This window comes from Lissotriton helveticus, chromosome 9 (genome assembly GCF_964261635.1).
Source record: "Lissotriton helveticus chromosome 9, aLisHel1.1, whole genome shotgun sequence".
NCBI lineage: Eukaryota > Metazoa > Chordata > Amphibia > Caudata > Salamandridae > Lissotriton > Lissotriton helveticus.
In genome coordinates this window covers 1,212,851,888-1,212,875,810 of record NC_136070.1, presented here as the reverse complement: position 1 = coordinate 1,212,875,810, position 23,923 = coordinate 1,212,851,888, and the positions used below count along the sequence as shown (strand labels likewise).

At 44.2% G+C, this 23,923-nt stretch overlaps 1 protein-coding gene across 4 annotated transcripts in view; it reads left to right on the top strand.

Moving 5' to 3' along the window:
* The window catches only part of RAD18 (RAD18 E3 ubiquitin protein ligase), a 742,369-nt gene that overhangs the window by 44,925 nt on the left and 673,521 nt on the right, over positions 1 to 23,923 (top strand). The window contains exon 1 of one of the 4 annotated variants that reach the window (XM_078662417.1): positions 7,207 to 7,470. The exons of 2 other annotated variants lie outside the window; for them this stretch is intronic. In XM_078662417.1, coding sequence (XP_078518543.1) covers positions 7,411 to 7,470 — 60 coding nt within the window. In that variant the 5' untranslated portion in view covers positions 7,207 to 7,410. Of the gene's footprint in view, positions 1 to 7,206; positions 7,471 to 23,923 lie in introns of those variants that run through there. One more of the 4 variants, XM_078662418.1, reaches the window with a different exon arrangement.

Below are 23,923 nucleotides of genomic sequence, written 5' to 3'. Positions count from 1 at the left end.
CCCACGACATAACCCCACAGTTCACTTCCATAAACAGCAGTTGCCACTGATTTCGCATTATAAAGTTTCATCATGGCACTGGTGGGTTTTTTCCCAAGCTTTGCTGCAAAATTAAAAATAGAGGCATTCACCCTAGCCAATTCGCCTTTCTTCTTGACAAGATGTGGACCCCAACTAAGTTTGTTATCGAAAATGACCCCAAGGTACGAAAATGATTTCGATACAGGGCTCACTACATCATCTAGCTTAAACAGGAAGTTTCTACTAGGCTTTTGGCCAACTTGCATTATATATGATTTGGAATTATTGACCAATAAGTCTCTGTCTGATGTAAACAGTTTAAAAGCGTTAAGTAGAGCTTGGAGTCCCCTCTCAGTTCTAGAAATTAAAACCGCATCATCTGCATATAAAAGAACAGGAATACCCCGCCTTTCGACTCTAGGACAGTCGTCATGGATATTCTGCAGGTCGCTATCTAGATCGTTGATATAGAAGTTAAAAAGAAAGGGGGCTAGAATGCAGCCTTGGCGCACACCCTTTCTGATATCAAAATTACTAGTTACTCGCAGATCCTTAGAATACCTTACATTGGCACTAGTGTTACTGTGTAGGTCAACAAGGAAATTAACAATCCCATTGTCAACACCCTTTGCCCTCGTGGATTGCCACAGCTTTCCTCTGTTGACACAGTGGAAAGCAGATAACAAATCCATGTTGGCAAGGTGGATTGTACCCTTCTTCGCTATAGTATACTTGCTTAAAATTAAGAAGAGATTAAGGCACTGTGTTATAGTCGAACGTCCACTGCAGAAGCCATACTGCGTGATGGACATGATGTTATTTTCCAACGCCCAGTCCGACAATCTCTGCAGTAGCATTCTGCCTACTATTTTAACCATAGAATCAATTAATGAAATTGGCCTATAACAGAGTGGGCTCCCCCTGTCCCCCCTCTTAAAGACCGGAACAATTGTGGAGACCCCCATGATTGTGGACAACCAGCTGTTGCAGCCGCATTGAAGACCGCCTCCAGTATGGGTGCCCAAAAACCTAGGGTCAGATCTATACAGGTCAGGGGGATCCCGTCAGGGCCCGGAGCTTTCCCCGCTGTCAATCCAGCTATGCCCTCCATGACCTCGCCTCTTTCAAACCTGATAATACTATCACTATCGCAAGGGGGAAAATTGGGAATTTCCATTGACGTGCAACAGTATAGTTTTTTTAAATGATTTACCTACTCATCCTTAGTTATGAAAAGTTCCAGACCATCACCCGAATCCTGCACCAGGAAGGGTTTCTTTACCACTGCCCAAAATCAGGAGCTGGACTTCAAGGTATCAGGGTCAAGAATCTCATTCCATGCCTCCTCTCTTAGAAAGTCCTTGCGTGTGGCAATAACTGATTTATATTCTTTCCTACACGCTTGAACAGTCAGTTTTACTCTGGGTTTAACTACCAGAGCCAACCTTAAATTGCGTGCTGCTTTCGAACAATCCTGGTTAAACCATCTTGGTCCCCTGTCTTCTATGTTTTTTGCAGGGGCCAACATCAGCTGAGATACTTTGTCTGACAGATTTTGAAAAGCATCCAGGACCCTAATTGGTTCAGTCCCAGCTGAGGTACAGCTCAAGATTTCATCTGTACAAGTGTCTGTTATTTTTCTGTACAGCAGATCCGCAGCAATCATAGACCATCTAAGGCGGCGTCTTCCATCAGTTGTGCTAAGCCTACCTAACACACAATTCCGAGTTTCCTTAACTACCCTGGGGCCCTTCAGCGGAAAAATGAGTGGGTTGTGATCACTAAATTCATTATTTTCGATAGAGAAGGAATCCACAAAAGACTGCATTGGCAATGTGAGTAACACATAGTCAATGAAAGTTCCCCGTCCATGCCCTTTAAAGGTTGGGGTAAGAAAACACTTAGTAGGGTCCCTCAGTTCCATAGCGATTATCAGGTCTAGATCATTCAATAGATCATTGAGTAATTCCCCTTCAACTGTGTGTTCCATGTGTAGGCCCTGGGAACGTACACAATGCACCACCGAGATACTTTTCAACAAGAGATTACCACGTGGATGGACATTAAAATCGCCCATAATCAAAAGGTTATGGAGACATTCTTTCATATAGAAGCGAATAAAATTGTTTAGTGCCTGAACTTGACTAAGAACTGAGCATAGATTTACACCATTATAAAAATTAACCAGGCCAGCCAAACAGTTATCTCCAGTTAATATCAGCCCAATAATACCTGAGTTATCAGTTAAAACTCTACGTATATTACATGGTAAAGCAACAGAAATAAATATGACTAAACCCCCCTTTGGCCTACCCCTGCTAGATGCAGACGAGGGAACATAGAATGATTTGTAACCTTCAAGGAAAAAGTCACATTCAATTGACCAGGTCTCCTGGAGACAGATGATCTGATATTGCTTAATGAACCTAATCCAGTTGCAGTCTCCCATCTTTGAACCCAATCCCGCAATGTTCCAACAAATTACATTACTACAATTTGCAATCACTTCAGGAATACATTCCAGACCTTCTTCTACCACATATTCCTTTCCTTGCTCCACGCACTCCTTGCGTCAATCACACGCCTCAAGACCAGAGAGCAAGTCATATCTATTCTGAATGTCTACATTAAAACCATTCCCACCTTGGATAGCAGCATTATGACTATTATGTGTTTCCACAATGGGGTAATTCCAATAGTGAGCATTAACATTATGCATATATGGTGTCTTCAGAGCTGGTGTCAAGGACTAAGTCAATGGTCTGAATTTCCTGGAGTCAGTGGGTGCAACAATCAGATGGGCATAAAAATAACCAAGTGGGCATACGCATACGCTGTTCGTGTTATAAACTAGAGAGGCCGCCCTTAGTTATACTGTTGCCACATGTTGCGGGTGCTTAAAGTTTACAACAATACAATCCCCACTGGTGGTCTTAACAGACGGTCCAATCCTATTCACCCTGCGTGTTGATAGTATTTGGTCAGAGTATTTAGTTGGAAATCCACAGTTTTTATTCAGCCACGCAACTGTTTTATTTTTTAAGGAACCGTGAGATTCCCCATGAGGCTTGGCAGAAAGATCATCAATAGGCGGAACATTTGTTAATACCGCCACATAAGGAGCACAATCCGGGGGCAAATTAATATAGCGACTTTTCCTTATATGTTTGAAGTCAGGCCTGCCGTCAGACTCTGCTGTAGAATGTCTATTCTGTACAGTTACTAGTTGTTGGGCAGGGGGAGCAGATCCAGTGGCAGGTACTTGCCGACAGATCTGCTGAACATTCTCTCTCCTGGCACTCTGACTCTTATCTACTACCTTGGGTGGGGCAGCTGGAGCTGTTGCCAGAAATGCTGACAGTATTCCACCCAGTCTGTCCACTTCTAGCGAGACAGTGTCCAGCTTAGTGGTCAGGGGTCCCAACAGATCTTCCATTTTAGCCTCTATTTTTGCTACTACAGAGCTAACAAGTAGGGCAAATTGCTCAGAATGTATGAGCGTACCCTCCTCTTTATTTCCGCCCACAGGGCAAGGTCCTAAAGTGGGGCCATTGCAAACTACTCGTGGAGGGTCTGTTTTTTTTTTACTATGCTTCCCCCCACGTTTAGATTGCAGTTTTCTAAAGGATCTCACAGGTCTAGTTACTGGTGACACCTGCTCTGATTCCTCCATAGAAGTGCCAGGCAGGACATCAAGTGTATCCCTATGTACCTCTACTAATGTGGTTATAGTAGCCTGATCACTTGTAACATCACTGTTTTCCAGTGCAATGTCCCCCAGTGGAGGCGAAGCCTCATCGTGTAACAAGGGGAGATCGACTCGTCCCAAGGAAGCCCTTCTCTCATTGTTGATTTGGTTCACCTTTTTAACAAGATAGTTATCCATGGTGCCCAAACCGGAAGCAGACTTATCTATTTTAGTTTTGGACATTGCACAGTCTTGTCCCTACACAGTGGGAGATATATGTAATAAACAACAATCGAAAAATATCTTAAGCACTTTGCACAGTTAAAAATTATAAACAAAACACCAAAGCCTCACGTGAATCTATCAAGTCTTGAGCAAATCATAACAAAATCAGGGTCTGTGGCCCAGCTCAGTCTCTTCTGGCCTCTGAGGGCCACAGACGGCCCGCCCTTTACCCGGGCTTAGCCCGGCTCGTCCCGCGACGCAGAGGGAGCGTCTGAACTTTAGTAGCGCCTCCGGGCGCGATGAGGGTGGGAAAGCGGAAGCACCCGCAAAGCTTGCTGGGAGCCGTAGTCTCCGGCCGCAAGATGGTGCTGAGCCGCGGCGGGGAGACTCACAGCTTGTCCCACCCAGGAGCAGCTTTCCAGGTCGGCAGGGGCAGCAGGTACGTCCCCCGTCCGCCGCGATTGATCGCAGAATGGCCCCTGCTCCACCGAGGGAGCGTCTGAACTTTAGTAGCGCCTCCGGGCGTGATGTGGGCAGGAAAGCGGAAGTGCCCGCAAAGCTCGCTGGGAGCTGTAGTCTCCGGCCGCAAGATGGTGCTGAGCCGCGGCGGGGAGACTCACAGAGTGTCCCACCCAGGAGCAGCTTTCCAGGTCAGCAGGGGCAGCAGGTATGTCCTCCGTCCGCCGCGATTGATTGCAGAATGGCCCCAATACCAACACTTCTGACATTCTTCCAGTGAATGCATGTCAGATATACAGAAACTGAAACAAAGTCAAAAGATGCCTCTTAAGTACTGGTGGAGTGATAACAAACTGTGCCTTTGTTTCCTCTCCATTGTATTTGCATCTAGATGTGAAGCTCAGATAGGTAAAATCCCATATGAGAGCAGTAAGGTGTTGTGAGGGTGCAACCCAATAAGTGAGTTACAATTTCTGCACCACGATGGAGTACCGACGGAGAGAGCGGGGCTCCCTTCCCTGAGTTGTAACCAGGTTGAGGTGGGTTAGCTTGTCCTACAAATTTGGACAAAGGTCCACTAATATCGGATCAAACACAGGATTACTGGTTTTGTATCATTGTTTATCTTATCTTTCCTTCACTTTTTTCAGCAGCAGCTTTGGTCCTTTGGTCCTGACGAAAGCCTATATACTTTTATAGATTGCAAAGGCTGAAACATGTTGACCTCTCTGTACACCTTAGCAGTTTAAATTGATACTGCTTTGCACTGCTTTTTAATCCTGCCAGTTTGGAGGAGCCAATAAAGAACCTTTTCATCCACACTAGGCAGTTTTAACCCCTTCCACGTGGGGCTAATACCCTGCGGTGCGTAGGGGGGGGGGTGCGTGCGCAGCGCTGTGGTGCTCGTGACGAGCCCAGCTCGTCATGCTGCACAGTGGAGCTGGGTTCATGACGAGCTGGGCTCGTCATGACTCCACCCACTCCTGTAAAATGCCTGCACAGGCAGGGAATTAGCTGCGCGTGGGCGGGCCGCGGCAGTTATGACGAGCTCAGCTCGTCAGGAGCACAGCTCCACTGTAGCTCATGACGAGCTCAGCTCGTCATAAGCATGCAAGGGGTTAACTCACTTTTACTCACTTACTGCGCTGCACCCTCACAACACCTTACTGCTCTTGTATGGGATTTTAGCATCCGTAACAACCGCTGATAATTTACAAAAACATCCCAGAGCTCCTACCTCACAGAGAGGGAGTTTGTAGCCCTCAGTGGGATTAGGTTTTCCCACTGGGAGGAGAAGCCCATATGATGAAGGATGCTACCTATGGTGGGTGAGGGCATTCGTCCTGAAAGGGATTGCTCCCCTGGGGTTTGTTAGAGACGTACATTCACCTCTTTCTTCTTTCCTTTCCCATACTGATTTCAGACTGCCACAGACCCGAGAAGTATTTTGCGTCATGAATGTAATTTTAGGGGAATCATTTCTTGCTAGGTCTCTAAACTCTATTAGACCCTCCTTCCGAGTTTTTTGTTGTTATGAAGCTCAGATAGCTCCCTGCCCCTATACTGGAATAAAAGGCCTGTAGACCTCATAACGTCAGCCTTTGTTATGGGTACAGCTTGAATCTGATAAGCCACCTCACTCCTGCACATTTCTGCTAGGAATGAAAGCAGACAACGTGCAGGTGCTGCTAAAAGTGTCTGAAAATTACACCGGGGGGGGGATTCAGCACATTTTTGTGGGCCCCAACCTCTTGGCAGGGTAGACTGCGTCCACTGGTAAAACGAGTGGGTAGACACCCTCTACTCGCGTGTACCCTCGACTTGTGCGCTGTTTGTCCTCCCCCACCCTTCCTAGAAAAAAAGCAGGAGCGAAATCAGCGAATCGCTATACATCCAAAGATATCCTTAAACTAGATGAGTTGGGTGAGGGGAAACTACTTTGAAGGGACACACACTTTTATTTATTCATTTTTATTTAATGCATTTTTATAAAGCGCAGACTTTACCCGAAGGTGTCAGAGCACTGTACAATAGAACCCGTTACGTTACATGAGAGAACTGTTGCAGAAATAGAGCAAACAAAAATAGCATGAACAGATTGTATAAGCAAAAGTAAGAATAAATATGACTAATTTTACAATGACTAAAGAACTTCCTGGCGAACAATAGCAGGCTATAGAATCAAAACAACGCAGGCAAAAGGAACACAATTTCAAACACAGCAAGCACAGGATTTATAAGCTTGTCTAATCACTAGTATATGCAGTAGACCTTTGTACTCTCTGCCATTCCTATGTGACTCTTAGAGTATATCCATTCCTAGCCCTTCCCTATGTATATAGAGATAACTCTAATCACTAGTATATGCAGTAGACCTTTGTACTATCTACCATTCCTATGTGAGAGTATATCCATTCGTATGACTTCACTACCTTTACATTTGCAATGTCTTTTTTGTATCTCTTCCTTGTGTGACTTTATAACTTGTACATTTGCAATTTTTTTCTCTGTTTGTATCTGTTATGTAACACATGTAACCCTAAGTCCTTATGTATCGTAACTGGTTCTTATGTAAAGCGCTCTGACACCATCGGGTAATGTTCGCGCTATATAAAATCGCTTTAAATAAATAAATAAATAAATAAGCAAAAATATAAACATATGTGACAAATTTACAATGTGCAACAGGTGATTATACCGAAGAAAAAGAGGTAGTTAGCAGGAGAACGGTCCAAGTAGGAACCACCCCGCCCCCTCATTCAAACGGCAGAACACCGGTGCAACTCTTCCCTGAACACAAACACTACATACAGTAAAGACTTCCAAACCGAAACACGCAGAACTACTCCTCCCAGAAACCTCCGGCGGAAGTGCGTCCCACACGTGACGAGTTCCTCCAGCTGCTGAGACAGTGCGCGCGTAATTTGGTAGGAGAACCCGGCGTTGCCCACCTTGCCAGTGCATCGCCAGGCATTGCTGCTCCCCCCAAGAAACCGAGGTGACCGCCCCACGCCGACATGTCGGGTCCTCGCACGGGGGAGGAGGAGGAGTGGCCCAAAAGTCTCCCCCAGATGAAAGTGAGTAGTGAGAGGGTCTGACCCGGCAGAGGAGGGGCTAATGATAAAGGCGGGGCTTGCAGATAAAACAAAGTTGCATGGGAGAGGGCTTTCCAAACTTTGACATGTCCAGACAAGTATTGTTAAACGTCTACTGTTAAAATTTGAGATATTGATAGATAATTGCTTGCAGTGGCTGCACTGTGACCTGTGCTCGAACTATATTTTCATTTGCTACAGGGAATATGTAGTTTAGTTGGCAACAGTGTATCTGTATACCAGTTTACATGCCTTATTGTTATAGTCATCCGCCGACAACGATTACGTCTTCTGAAAGCCAATTTCCTAGATTATAAAACATGAAACAGAACACTTTAGAAAACAAAGCAAACTGTGTTTTTTGAATTATTTGCCGTGCACTAGCGTATGCTTATTCTCAAGGCCTACTATTCATTAACTAATGGCAACGTGTAAATCGAATAGTTTTGCACGCAAAATGGCAATCCAGGTAACCCCCCCACCCCAAGATGTGTTATTTGGAGGTATATGATTTTAATTCCTTCTTTGCATCAGTAAGCTCCTACCCCCCACCCCCCATCACTTCATTAGAACGGAATGGAAATTTTTAGTGAATTAAAAAAAAAAATCACCTTTCCACCCCATTTTTCTATAAACCCGTTTGAGTGTACTCTGTAACTCTTGTGTAAAACGTTTACAGCAGTAAGGTGAAATGCTACTTTAAAAAAATGAGAGCATGAACAACAGTCTGTTACTTTGACAAAGCCATATATGTACAATTCTGAAAAATCTGGCAGTTAGTAAAAGCTGTCTGTAGTCTGGACTGCTGGAATTAATGCGACAACGAGTACCCAGTTGTTCAATATTGTTGATTGGATTATGTGGTAAAGAAAAACAATTTATGCAGCATTATCTGGCACTTCTGTTGTAGTTTTGTGTCACTATTTTATCTTTATAACACACATTAATACTGTTTTGGCAAATTATTCACTCTGTTAGCACCAGTTTAACACCTGAACTCAGCAATCAAGTAACGAAAGATTAACCTTTGCAAAGGGTCTGCTGCGTATTAGTAAGTTTTAGTAGGTTGATCTTTTTGAAGTAGAAATATATATTTTCTTTACATCTTCAAATTCTGCAGCAGTTGTGTTATGAGGCCAGTGTGATATGGCTTTAGTTATGCAGAAAGTGCCACAAATGCAGAATTGCATCATTCCAGTACCCCTACATACAATATATAATTAAAGACTACCTTTATTTAGACTAGTGAACTTTTTGAAACAGAAGCAGAATAATAACTGTATTCTTATTGGTGAAAATTAGTTGAGTGTTCTGTTGTAGAAAAAAATAGGTTCATTATGATTAGCAATCCAGGTATCTAGAGAGCTATGCAGCCCAGGTTGTGGTTGAAGTAGCCGGGTTCCAAGTTCTAGATTCAATCTGGAACCTCGAGGCAATGGTCATTTTTTTCTGCATGAGAGTCTAGGAGGGAGATAAAACATTAGCAGATCATTCATTTCAGTTCGATTTGACTATGACTTCTAAGAATCACAGGCACCCAATTACGTTTTAGTAGGCTTATTACAAGGCCAAAATAACTGGACATACAAGCACCTCAAGACGAGGGTGTAAAGATATATTGGGACTAATACAAAGCCAAATATGCGAAAGAAGTTCAGGCAGTGCAACATGCACAAAATGATCAATTAGAGAATCAGGATACAAAAGATAAGGAAGAACACGTCCTGGTTCACCTTCATCGAAAGTCCGTAAAAGAAAGTTTTTTTTCTGTCCTAACACTAACGTGACATCCCTACTTAGCTTTTCCCAAGGCAAGATTCATTAAGGTGTCAGCATATGAAGCCCTTCTAAGAAGTCTCCCTAAATGGGTCGGGTCAAGTAGCATAAAGCCACTTAGGCAGAGCTTATTCTAAGATGCTCTTCCTCTCGGGGCAAAGCAGAAGTTCCCTCTGGCCACTTTTCCTGCTTACAATACACCAATACCAAATGAAATGGTCCCAAATCCTTTACAGCATCACGCCATCCCATCAGGCCACCTTCTTACAGGTAACTTTACACTGGGCAAGGATGCTCACAAGCCTCTGTAGGATGACCTTGATTCCCGGGCTCACTCCAATGACAAAGTACAACACTTCTCAACTATCGATATCAACGCTCAATGTATCCTCTTCTCCTCCTCTCCTAATTCTTAAAACAGAAGACATTATTCTATGCTAACAAGGATGATTCTTGCACCTGCAACAGAAACGTGAGAAATAACAAAATGCAACATCCACATGGCATTTAACTGTTTAATTCTAATGGGAGAGCTTCCAGGGAAAATACATTTCAGACCTACAGAAATTGGGCAACATAAGAAAATGGCACACAGGCACGTCAAATACGTAAAATTGTCCAGGCCAGTGCTTTTCTTTACAGAAAAGGAGAAAGGCTTTTATTACACATCAAAACGTAATTTCTGCACAAACTAAGGCCAGTCAGGCACAGGGTTCAAATACTGGTGATACAGGATTGTAATAACAGAGAAAATGACATGGCAAGTGCCCAACTGCTGGCAACTCTGGTATCTTGATTTTTATTTCAGTCCCCTGGTCGAGCTAATCTAGCTTGGACGCAGAAGCCAGGGCCTCCTACGCAAAATGCAAGGTTCAGAACCTATCACGTGATCTGAAGTGGCGCATCAAATTTGCTATCCCTGTCTTGGGTTTAGCACATAAAGCAGTGGTGTCAGTTTACTGTGTTTTATGATCTCCTAGTCAACCAGACTTTTTTATTTGTGCCAGTGAGGGTGTAGCCTATAGACTTGTGTAACATTCAGCTCTTATGTGAAAATCGGGAGTAAAACTGCAGGGGTGTGGAATTTAATAAAATAGCTACTTGTCCATAGGGCAGGTTGCTTCATAAATCTGCTTGTCCTGTAACAAAATGCACTTGTTCCTTTAGTGCCATGTAGTGTGGCGCCAAATTATGGTAGCATTTTCATTAGATAAGCGCTCTGATAAAGCCTCTCTGATTATGCCAGTGCTCAAACCATAGTAGTGCTTGAATACATGCAATCCCCTTATGTTGCCACGTTTCCACAGGTCTACATACTGGGGCTGAAGGTAGTAGTAAGCAATAGTTACAGGTTTAGAATGCCATTTTGAGTCTGTACAAACTTACTAACTTGCATGTTTTAAGGGTTTTCAAAAATTCTTCCCTAATCTTTTCCCATATTGAGAAATGTTGGAAATTTTCTCCTGACAATCGCAGACGTAAACCTTCTTCCAGAGTTTTAGAAAAAAGTAGTTGTAGAGGATCTGAACTTGCAAACCCTCAGATTTTCACATGAGCTAATCCACACATGCACATGCTAAAATGCAGTTCACAAATATTTTCTAGGAGTACTATTTCTTGTCCTACTTCTGTAAATTCTTGGGAGTTCACAATAGCCATATAGCTGCACTTATTGCAAGAGTCTATACCATGGGTGCACTTTTGAGACTTTGTTTAATAATTGGACCCCTAATTTGGTCTGCCGTTGACCATGCTCTTTTGCGTTTATTAAAATTCTGTCTCCACTGTGATAGCATTCTGCTCTTTCACAAGGAGTATATCGACACCCATTGTAGGTTTGTTCAGTGTCGGTAACTACTGTGGCAGTGTGTACTTTTTGAGGCCAAAAAACTATTTTCTTTTGACAATGTTTGAAATAATGGTGAAGGGCTGGCAACTCCCACACCAATAAGGTTTTAGAAAAACCATGCCAAAACAAGCCACACATTTACAAAACTAAAAAGATGACCACTAATTTCAGACATACTGACTTTGCCAATGCTTGTTCATTTTTGTTTCCCATAATCTTATTAGAACTGGTTACACTGATTTTTCGATTATGAATATTTTTGGGAAATACTGGCATGCATCAGCACGTTACGAAATGATGCTGCACAGAAAGGGTACCTGAAATTTACAGTAGTTTAGCAAAATGTTTTTTTCCTGCTTTAATTTTTTTATGAACATTTTCTTTTGAAAGCAAAGTATCATCATTCTTGCTTTCAAGCTTCTGCAAAAATTTGCATCAAGTCAGAGAGCATTTTAGGAGCATTATACATAGCCTCATATTGCTAAACTTTGAAAATGTGTGTACACATTTTTATACTGGAACCACTGTCAGTAGTGCAGTCACAGCCTACAACATTTACTTGGAGCGCTCACCCTAATAATAAAGGCTTTCAATTAATGAACCATAAATACAAGGTTGAACAGCATTAACATATATACAAAATATTACCTTAACTGCAGACAGTGCCATTCCCTGATCCATAATGTGGTACTGCAAACTAGCAGCCAAAGGGTTTGTGCTGCAGGAGGTTGGGCCTACTTGTCCCAAGGACAAAATACACATGAAAACTTGTTGTCCTTGACCTCAAACAATATGTCCTGTGCATCCGGCTTTAGGAATTCCACATCCCTGAAAACTGGTTGTGTGTGCTTAGTATTGAAGCCAGGGTGGCCCATTCGAGATGCCCCTGGTTTAACAAGGCACAAGATGAAGGACGAGGATAGCTTCCCAAGACTAGCTGGAGAACGGAAATCCAAATACTACAGTGAGGAGGATGTCTCCTTTCGGAATTCCACAGAATTCTGTTAGCAAGGGACTGGTGATTAGTTCTTATTGAGCACAACCAGTTTGGTTGATGGTATGGTTGAGGTCCTGGCGGCAATGCATTATCTCTTGTTCAGGGTGAGGATGTTTCTTTGTCGGACCTGACATTTTACGTGTGCCTGATTGCTGTGCATTAAGGATGATGACAACCAGGTGCAGAAATCTCACACCTAATTCTCCCATGCTGTGGGTGATCCAGATTGAAGACATTTCCAGTTCTACCCACTGTTGGAAGCATCACTTTATGCAAAGACTTTGGAGCATCCCAAGAAAGATATTTAAAAGAGAATTACCCTAAACAGTTTCTGAAGTTTGGTACTATGGATCTAAACCCAGTGTCTAGAATATGCTTGGAATCCAATCCAGCCCACTTGGTTCCAGTTTCAGTTTCTTCAAGACCAAGGTAGATGATGCTGAGTAGAGTACTGGAAGAGCTTCTGTGTAACCTGGACATATGTCTACCTGAGAGCCAGTCTCCGAGAGGTGAGGGGACATCATCCTTAGTCTGCCTTTCTATTTGAACAGTGAGGGTCTGCCTGGTGTCTAGAAGCCTGCTTGCCAACTAAGAGATGGAAGGAGTGTGCCAAGATGCGAGAGAGACTGTCAATGAGGAGCAGTCTAGCATGCTTGTGGCAGGAGGAACACCCATCGAAAGCAGACTGCCTGAGAGAAAGCAAAACCAGGAGTTATCCAAGCTACAGTAGGTCTTTTGGTCTCTCTCTTTGTTTCCTGTCGAGAAATGCACTTGTAAAATGAGAAGGTACAGTCCACCCAATGCAGTGGATGGACATCTTTAGTGCAACCCTCATGATGAATGTGCAGAGTTATATGAAAGCCGGAAAAGTGGAGTTTTCAACTTGTTCCTGAAGCAATTAATTTGTGTCAGACCTTAGGATTGGCTTAGGGAATTTGTCAGCCTTGGCCCCACCTCCATGTGTGTCATTTATAGATTCTTTGGGAGATCAGGTGTGCAGTTGCTGATTGTAAAGACTTGCGATGTATAAGGTGGGGTTCACATTTCTGCGAGTAACTTGGGCCTCAGCTCCTGTACGGTTTCTTTGCTGTGCAGATGATGTTGAATTTAATTCTCGCCTCCAGCAAGATCCATGTATGCACGGTGAGGACAGATTTAATGTAACCCCTCTGTAATTTCAGGCCCATTTTGGCAGCTTGGTTTTCAGACCCACAGTTTTTACTGGAGTCACGTAGATGATATTATAATCAAAATGTCCTCCATCAGGGCTGAGGTCAGCTTTGCTCATTGATCCATTCAAAGGATACACTTTTTCCAGGATTTTACAAACTCTTTACCAATATATTTCACCTGTTGGTTGACCCACAGAAGTAATCACAGATCTTCCATTTCTACATCCGTTTTTAACTTCATATGGTTGTTGCTGATTCCTTGCCTCTTTTTTACATCCTACAAATCCAAAAACTATAATTTCCAGCCTATTTCTTAATCTCCACCCATTGCTTCCTATCACCTGAAAGTATGAGCACTCTGTCTCGTAAATGTTTATTGTAGAATACCACTCTGTCCTCTCAAATATTTCTTGACAATTCGCTGTCTGTGATTTGAACTAATTCCATGCTACTGGAGCAAATATTTTCAAAGTTCAGTACTTGCTCCGTCGAAAAGGGCCTATTCCTTCAATTTAGTCACTGCAGCCTCTTCCTCAGTCAAGAGATTTGTGTCAATGCAAGCAAAATAATTGCATAATTTTGTACCATATGTCTGTTCTCTGCAGATACCACTTTCACATAAAACTTAATATTGTTATAGTTTTCCTTGAAGTTTCTCCTTTCTCTATTTTTGTTTGATCCTTATTTTTCAAAACTCTTAACTTACTGTTCTCATGTGCCTTATCTGTAGATAGGGCTCTCAGTAGGTTGTTTCAAGTTTCTAAAATTAAGGAGAAGTAAAATTAAGGAGAAGTCTTGTCCATGTTTCTATTTTGGAATTCCTGTGTCATAATGCAGGGTGGGTTTGGACCTCAGTTTAATTCTTAACAGCATTCTCCCTGAGTAGCAAATTGGGTTACTGGTTGAGGGTGGCGGAACCCTACTCAAGCAGCAACCATAATCCTTGTCAGGGTAAAACAAAGGCAATTCCCAAATTAGCCTGTGCTCTATCCTCTGGTAGCTTGGCGCAAAGCAGGCAGGCTTAACTTAGAGACAATGTGTAAAGTATTTATGCTGTACTTCAACTGGCATAACCAAAGCAAAATCCCCACTCCAATTTAGAAAAGTATAGTAAACTTGTGACCAAGCAGACGAAGCGGCTGGCTCCAGAGCGCGGGGCTCGCGGTTTAATCGCCAGCGGCAGCTCAGTTCGGCATCATGTGACTCTGGGCAATAGCTTACTTAAGCTCCCCAATGGGCCCCAGCACCTGGATACCAATAGAGGAGATAAGTCGCACCTTACAGATCTGGACTTATAAAAAGTAATAATTTATTTCACACCAAAATGAAAAAATCCAATCAGAACTGGAGCCAACTGTGGTGAGCTGGTCACGCCGGACCGGGCAAAGTCACAAGTTTCGGCTGACTTCGATGAAGATGGGGCCGAACACAGGGACCCAATTAGGCCAGCTGAGCAAAGTACCTGAAATCCTGTTTTTAGAGCATTGCAAGGTCCTGGGTCAAGCATGCGTTGCACAGCTACGGTTTCGATATGGAGTGGTGAGGAGATCCACCACGCTGCATTTGTTCTGTCCAAAAGACAGACCATCGCTGGGCTGGCAGCCTTCAGGCCCACTACCAAGGGTCCCAGGACTGCTATGGCACCACTTGGGGGGCAGGAATACCAGCAGGTCAAATCCGGGTACGGGATTCAAGGTGGTTGGATCCTTTTCTGTCCCTGAGGCTCTGATCAGGATGCCAGCTAACTAGCCCATGGAGTCACTCTGGTGGTCCTGGATTCAAGGTGCTGGTCCAGTCCTCATCACTCAGGCGGCAGAGCAGCAGAGTAGCAGGGCAGTTGAGTAATCGTCCGTGTGGCAGAGCAGCACAGCAGTGCTTCGGAGTCTTCCACCAGTCCTGAGGTGTACTGAAGAGTTGGATCTAAGGGTCCACTATTTGTACCTGGCGCCAGCTTTGAAGTAGGACAAGTTTCTAGAGGGTTCCACCGTCAGAGTTGTTTGGAATTTTCTTCCTCCTTTCATGACCCCAGCTTGTCTGAGGACACAATAGACTGGGTTGAAACCCTTTGTGCTGTGGCAATCTTTGCAATGTGCAACTGTGGTAGGGGAAAGCTCCTCCCCCTCCCCAAGTCCGAGATGGTCCATCCTGAAAACACCTATCCCTCCTTTATTTCATTGTCTGGGAGCAATACCCAAAGACTAACTGACTGCTACACGTAGTCATGTGACCCAGGATACAGGCTGCAGGCACCATATGGGTAGGACAAAAAAAATGCTAACTTTCTAAAATCGGTATTTTCAAAATTGTGACTTAAAATCCAACTTTTCCATGAGAAGGGGTTTAAAAATGCGATTCTTTATAGAGACCAAACGTGAACTTCAGCTGTCGCCCCTAGGGTAGGCCCTGAAAGGCCTGTAGCGTAGCATACAGTTTATTTAAAGGCCTGTAGCGTAGGATAACGTTTATTTAAACGGTTGGACATGCACTTTTAAGTTGTATATTATTCAATCAGTCAGGAGTTTGTATAGTGTAGCTACCCACCCGTGAGGGTCTCAAGGCGCTGAGGGGGGTTGCTGATCTGTCTGGGCTTGGAAGTTCAGATGAAGAGCCAGGTCTTGAGATCCTTCCTGAATTGGGTCAGCGACGAGGATTGCCTGAGGTGGAGGGGCTACATTTCCTGGCAGTGCAAGCTCCTGAATTTGTTTACCACCCCTTTTTGAGAGGGAACTCAGACTTAATTTTGTTTTTGTGTTTCAGCGTAAGGACCTCTGTTAGAAGAGCTTAACTCCCCAAAAAAAGTAAAAAATACTCATCCATATAGGGTAGTTAAGTAATCCATGTTAACTTGAATCAAATTGGCATTTAGATAATATATATTTGATGGTAGTAACCGCACACTTTTAATAACTTTCTCATGTCAATTAAGTATCTCAATATTTTCCCTAAACATCACTTTATGAGCTTTAATATAACAAAGCATGTAACACATTGCTTACTATTCAGGTTTAACTTTCAGGTTACAGAAGGTTGTTTCTGTATTCCTGGTTTAGTTTGCCTGATAAATCATCATACTTTCTTAGTTGAAATCAATTGTCTTCATTTTGCACTAATGTGGTAGAGTTACTAATTAGGTCATCTACATATACCAGCATTATGGTGAAACTTGGGTAACAAACCTTTCCCCTAATAGTTGTCTTGTGTGGTTTTATTGTTAATTTCAATGATAAAGAAGAGAGTAGGCACCCTGTTGAGATCTAATTCTTCAGACATCTCACAGTTAGCTAAGATGTTAGCAGTGTCTACTTTACAGCAAAGATAGCTCTCACCCTGAGCCAAGTGTGGGACAGAGTGCCTGCGAGATAGTACTAGGCCACGTGTCAAGCGCTTTCTTTATCTCTTTCACGGCAGTCTATTACCAACAGGATATGCCGTGTGCGGGTGATTTTTAGAAAGATGTATCACTACCATAAAACATTGTTCCTCGCTATGAATTCTTAGTGCAATTTAGTTTCTTATTTTCAGAATATTGGAAATGTTTACATTAATTCATTAAGTAATGGCAGAGGAATGGGAATACGTTGTGCCCCTCCTAGTTTTTAAGGTCACCCCAATAAGGTCTTCAGCTTTTATGCTTGATGGCAGATGCTTATACTTTATGGTTTACATTTTATTGATTAAGATGGATTTATATATTTTGTTTCAAAAACTTTATTTGAGTACCAGTACCCTGAAGCCTTTTTGTTAAGAGCCTTACTTAATACCTCTATAATGTTTACCTCAGGAAATACGGGGTTCCATCTCTTCCCATTGAGGAGGTTCTAGGTTCAGCAAGTCTCATGTGGAACAATTGCACCTCAAAACACTGAATATTGCAAGAGGAATTAAATAATTTGTGCAGAAATACGAAGGCTGTGCCATTAGCCCTAGCCTAATGGCAGCCCTAACCATTATTAGTGCTGGCCCTATTGTATTGTGCACTTGGATAGTCCCTAAAGACAATAAGGAAAGCTGGAACAGTATTGATTACCTGTATCAGGAAGCCACTTAACTTAAGGAACTCTTGCAGCAAAGTTGCTTGAGAGTAACATTTGGTCTGTTGTCTTTTGAAGCCTTGTCCAACATTAACCAAATTAATTACTTTATTCGCTGTCCTTTGGCAGATGAAAAACGTGAAAGTTTTGTTTTTAATCGAAGGAACATATCAATATTCAAATGCACTGTTAACAAATTGCCACATAAGAGATCTCATGACCAAGTATAAGCTGCCGGCAATAAACACGTTAGCATAAATGACAAAGGTTGTGCAAAAGCGGCTAGTAAAAAATGAAATAAAAACATCCTGCTGCTTAGCCGACAAAGATATGGCAACAAATTATAAACCTTTAAATATACCAAGGTACGTTTACTATGCAACGGCAACCATACTTGAATTTTAATGCGAGTACCTAAGCCAAAAAATTCTTACCTACGTTTTAGACTGCTATTACCTTGTAGACAATTTGATGGAGCATGGAAAACCCTTAGTGCTCTTAAAATGTATGTCGGGTTTGCAACTCTGGAGAAGAATCTTTGGAACATATTGTCGGCTTATGTCTGGAGCTGCTTGAGTATCGCCGGAAATACCTTAAAACAATTTGTAATCCTAAGGTATAAGAACAGTGTCCAAGGCAACCCTCTTTTGTTTCAAGGGTGCTACTCCAAAACTTGTTGGTCATGTTATGAGATACTTAAAGTTGGCTTTTAAGTTGGGGGTAAACTAAAAAAGAGTATATATATGTATGTGTGCATGTGTATACATATATATATAATATATTTGCAATATCAATGCTCCTCTGTAGATGTCTGCCTCTTGGCTCATGTATTTTATACTGATTTTATTGATTGAGTGACTGTTCATTTCTTATATTGTACATGATTTGCGAAACTTACACAATAAGGAATCTTACTCATCACTTAAAACTGTCATGTTCACTTCTTTTGCTTTATGGTCCTCCCTAGAGATTTCTTAAAATAAAGACCATTGGTGAATACATAACTAATTTTCAACCTATTTGCCCATTGATTTTGCTTATTGTTGGTTCTATTTTTACTTGGTTATAGTCTGATTTATTAACCTCCTATTTTTGCTCCCTGTTCATATGTGCTTTGTTTGTGTCACTGCACACTCTTGGCATCAGTCCACACAGCCACATCTAACCAGATCTTCTGCATTTCATTTATAAGTGCAGAATCACAAAATAATTTTTAATTGGAAAGCTTATCTTTGGCTTTCACCTGGTTCTTACAGATGGTGAAACATCATCTCATGTCTTTCTTAGTCAAACAATGGGTGCAAGACCTGTTTGCTTTGTCTGAGCTAAATGAGAGGTTCTAGCTTATGATTCTGATAGTGTGATTTTTTAAAACTCTTTATTCACGACTGCACAGTAATAATTACATCATATCAAACTTACTTTCAATACATCACAGTCATTTTCCCCTTTTTCTCCCCATCTGAACGTATTGACCATTTGCATAATCATCATGACCCATCATGTAGCTAAGAAGTACTATAATGTCCAAAACGTATCTCTGGTAGGCTTCTCCGGGACACCACATGTAGGTACAGCTTTATTCATTACATTACGTCGTGTAAGAACCAAAGAAAAAACAGTAACCGCCTCCCCTCCCTCCCTCCCCACATCTTCAACCCCCACCCCACCCGTCTTCTGGTCGTAGTAAAGTCCAGTATGTGTCACTCCCCAATGTTGATGTCGACCTATCACATTACAATGCAAGGGTTACGAATAGCCTGCGCGCTTGTGGGCTCTTGCTCCTCCCAACAACACATCCATACACACAATCTATTTTTTACGGCCTATCTGCCTGTGACGGTACCAATGCCATCCCTTCCAGCTCCATCAGCATGACCTCCCAGTCCTGTGCAATGGGATGCTTCCGCTGGCCTCTCTTCCCCCCCTTCTGAGCGCTGCACCCTCTGCTCGGCCCCACCTAACTAGGTCAGTCTGCCACAGAGATGTTCTGGGTGGCCTGGGGGACTTCTATCTCATCGTCAATGCCCTGACTGCTAATAGCAGTGCCAAATCCAGAAACTTCAGTTTAGCCTTCAGTGTTTAGAGTGTTTACGGGATCCCACTAGGCAGTACCAAGCCTCCTCCGGCACCGGCAGGTTAGTAACGTTACGTAGTACCTGACAGATCTGCGCCCAATAATTCCTCAAGTGTGGACAGGCCCATAACATGTGGAGGAATCCAGCCTCACACTCCCTACAGCGTGGGCAATGGTGGGGGGTGTCCGGGAACATTCTGTGTAACCTCTGGGGAGTTAGGTACGCCCTGTGAAGTACCATTACCTGTATGAATTTAAATTTAACATTCCGCGACACCCTCTTGGGATGCTCAAGAATAATCTGCCATGCCTAATCAGTCAGTACCGCACCCGTGTCCTGAACCCAGGTTTCCTTAAGTGTAGTAAGTGGGATAGCTGCATGTTCTCTGATCCCCGTGTAGAGCCATCGCATCAAATGACCTCCTGCTCCCATATAATATTGCAAGTGGACCAATTTGTGTTGCGTGGGTTAAGTCGTTGTGGAGCCCAGGTATGCCGAATATAATGGGACACAGTGGCGTGCAACAAGTATAACCTCTGGGGGTCACCCGTGACCTGCAAAAAGGAATCATGATCCATCAAAGTATCGTCCCCGAAAAAGGCACCCACCTCGTCTACCCCAGCCTCTGCCCAGGGACGCAGTTTATGCTGTGTGAGTCTACCCTGTGGAGTCGGGACACCCAGCAGGGGGATGTTGTCCACATATGGTACTGTCGATGAGGTATATGATAGCGCCTTCTTCCAGCACACTAGGCCCGTGCGCAGAAGAGGGTGGCAATCTAAAGGGAGTTTACTTCTGGGTAACAACTGGGAATGCAGTTCCCCCCCCCCCCCGTGCCAGCCTGTCTGCCGTGAAGTCAATCTCGTGTAGATTCTTGCCTCCTACCCAATGTGCAAGCCACTGGAGTTGACTGGCATAGTAATACCCTCGGAAATCCGGTGCTCCCAGGCCTCCCAATCTGGTCCCTAATTGGAGCTTACAGAGACTAATCCGTCTTTGGCCGGAGTCCCAAATGAGATTTATCAAGATTGTGTACAGTGTATTAAAAATCTGCTGAGGCATGTTGACAGGCATATTTACAAAGTAATATAACAGGCAAGGGAGCATGACCATCTTTGAAATAGCGATTCTGCCCATAACGGCCAGGGGCAAGGAAGTCCAGAACCCTACACTGCTATGAAGGCGCGTAATGGCTCTTCTGATGTTACCATCAATCTGGTCCTCTGGCAATCTATACACCTGTATGTCCAGGTATCTGAACGTGGTCTGGGCTACCGGGATCGGATGTCTCCTAAAGCGAATGAAGTGGGGATGGAGCGACTCTCTGAAATAGAAACCACTGGACTTTTCAGGGTTGATGGCCAGACCTGACACCTCCTCAAATCGTCTAAAAATGTCAGAGTGCCGAGTGATCTGCCTCTAGGTCACGAAAATACAGTAAAATATCATCCGCATAGATGGATATCAGGTTGTGTGTCCCTCTGATCGAGATACCCATCTGGATTTCGTGGGCCCGAAGGGCTATGGCCAGGGGCTCTAAGGCTAAGACAAACAGGATTGGCGATAGGGGGCAACCCTGTCGAGTGCCTCTGTACACTGAGTAGCTATCTGATATATATCGGCCCGTGTGTGCCCGGGCCGAAGGGTCTGTGTATGATAGTCTGATCCATTTCAATAAGGAGTCCGGGAAGCCAAAGCGCTTCAGGGATTCGAACATAAATGTCCACGTCAGGGAATCAACCGCCTGTTTGAGGTACAGTGCTATACAGCCTGCCTGAGAGTATTCCTGAGGCGTGGCCGTCAGTAGTGCATGTAGTCTCCGCGTATGCTGAGACGTACTCCTTCCCGGGAGGAACCTGCATTGGTCTTGATGCACAAGAGCGGGGAGATGAGATTGTATCCGCAAGGCAATAACCTTACTAAGGATCTTGTACTCTGTGGAGAGCATTGACAGAGGCCTATCATTTGTCAGTTCTAGTATATCCCTTCCAGGCTTGGGTATGGATGTGACCAGGGCCTGCATCGTTGATGCAGGTAAGTGACCCTCCTCAAATGCCGCCTTATACACCTTGTCTAGGATGGGCACTAGGATTTCGGAATAATTCAAGTAAAACTCTACTGGAAGCCCATCCATGCCCGGCGTCTTGTTTCGATTAAGTGACCGGATGGCAGCGTGTGTCTCGTGTTGTGTAATGGGACCGTCTATTTCCCTCTGTATGTCATCCGTCAGGACCGGCAAGGGGAGACCGTGTAGGAACTCAGCCACACGGTCTGGGTCATCTAGTGGAAAGGGAGCATATAATGTTCTCAAGTAATCATGGAATGCCTTATTAATCCCAGACTGCGTGTAGACCAGGGTGCCCAACATGTCACGTATCTGGGTGATCACCAGAGGGTCCGGACGATCTCGCACCAGGCGGGCCAGTAAAGTGCCCGATCTATCAGCCTCAGCATGTTGAAGGCACAAGTATCCTTTGTGATCAATGGTCCTCAGTGTTTCCAGTACTTCTGCGTGATCAATGTTTCCTGCCTGCAGGGCTCCCCTCTTCCCAGGGTCCACGCTCGCCTCCCTCTCCAGCGTTTTCAATCGGTCCTCAACCTCGCAAAGTTTCTTATGGATTTCTTGCCTAGCTCCCACTAACTGACCAATGGCTGCACCCCGCACCACAATTTTCATGGCATCCCATACCACCAAATTAGACGTAGCAGAGTCCCAGTTTTCTGTGAAGTAATTATTCAAAGTGTCAGACAGTGACGCGCGGAAGGGGCCATCCTCCAAGAGGAGTGGGTTAAGCCTCCAGGTGGGCACCGGGGTCGGCACCCTACCCCAAAGGAGGCCAAGCGTCAGGGGTCTATGATCGGAGAAGGTTTTGGCTAAGTACTCCGAGTTACCTATCTTTGCCACTAGTGATCTTGAACACAGAACTCTATCGATCCTAGTGTGTAGGTTGTGTACGGGGGAATAATAGGAATACTCTTTATGATTCGGGTATAATTCTCACCATGTATCCACCAATCCCCAGCGCTCAGTCCAAGCCGTAAACATCTCAGTCATCTTAGATACCCCAGCCATCTGAAGGGGGGATGTGATCTGTCCAGGCCCAGGTCCAATACCATGTTCCAGTCTCTACCTAAGATCCAAGGGATATCCTCCCAATCTGATAATGCCAGACCCACTGTGCATAGAAATTTATCTTGATCAAATTTCGGGGCATATATACTGCCAATCACTATCAATGTACCATCTAAGTTGCCCTTCACCATAATATACCGGCCCTGATCATCTACCCTCCTCTCTATTTCTACAAAAGGCGTCCCATGGCGGACCCAGATAGTCGCCTCACTAAAAAAGGCGGAATAGGATGTGGAATAAATAGTACCCCTCCACTTCTTTCTCAACATCTGAGCTTCTGATACCGTGCGGTGGGACTCTTGAAGGAATGTAATCTGTGTGTGTTGTCGTAATAAGAACGAGTGGATCCGTTGCCTTTTCTGTAGTGCCCTGAGCCCACGCACATTCCAGGTAGCAAATCTATAGGACCCTACAGTTTCAGCCATAATCTCCTTCTGTCAAACATGGGAGTGTCATTAGGTCCTTCTCAGGACTTCGTGTGGTTATCGACCTGAAGACATCTTTTCCTAAACTCCCCACTAAAAACTGAACAAACTTGGCGCAGCAAGACAACACCGCTGAGCCGAACAGTAGAACAATAAACAAAGAAATCCAAACACAAGTGCATACGCCAATGGGGGGGTGGCCAAGCACCATGCTAGTCTTCTGAACAGTCATACCGGGTGCCGCTGGCTCAACGGTGTACCAAATCGGGAGCATGTCTATTAGGAGCACACTCTTAGTTACTGACTGGAGATATCCCTGTAAGGGGGACAAATAGTTCTGTGAGGGTGCAACAAACCAGATCATGCCCTCCTCAGAGCCCCGCCCCGCGGGATAACGAGCCCTCCTGATTCCCACCCCATGAACCCACGAGAAATACAGTTCCCCAACCCCCAGATACTCCACTTCATATCAAAACCATGAAACAATAACCAATTATCACTCTGAAAAGGATACTATGAGTCACTGTGTAATCAGTCCGCTCCAAACGGAACTATCCGCCACCTCAATTGTCCAGCATGTCATCTGCTGCTCTGGGTGTGACGGTTGGGAACAGGACCATGCTGTGGTTCGGGTCAGAGTGGACCGTGCTATCATCAGAGTCCGTTACAATCTTCTCCGGGTCCTCCCGAAATGTGCCCACCATCGCCAGCGCCCCCAGTTGGTCTTCTTTCTGTTGCTCTCGCGATGGGCCACGTCGTCCCGGTCTCCTCCCTGTTCCTAAGGGGTCTCCATGGTCCTGTCCTGAACCCCCTCTTGAGCCATCGGCAGTTGTCTCCTGGGTAGCGTCCTGACTGCCTTCTATGCCCATCACTTCTAACCCTTCTTCGACATCCGAGGGGCTGTCGAAAAAGTGCGTTTTCCTCTCATGTACAATCTTTAGGCAGGCAGGGAACAGAAGTGCGTACTTCAACTT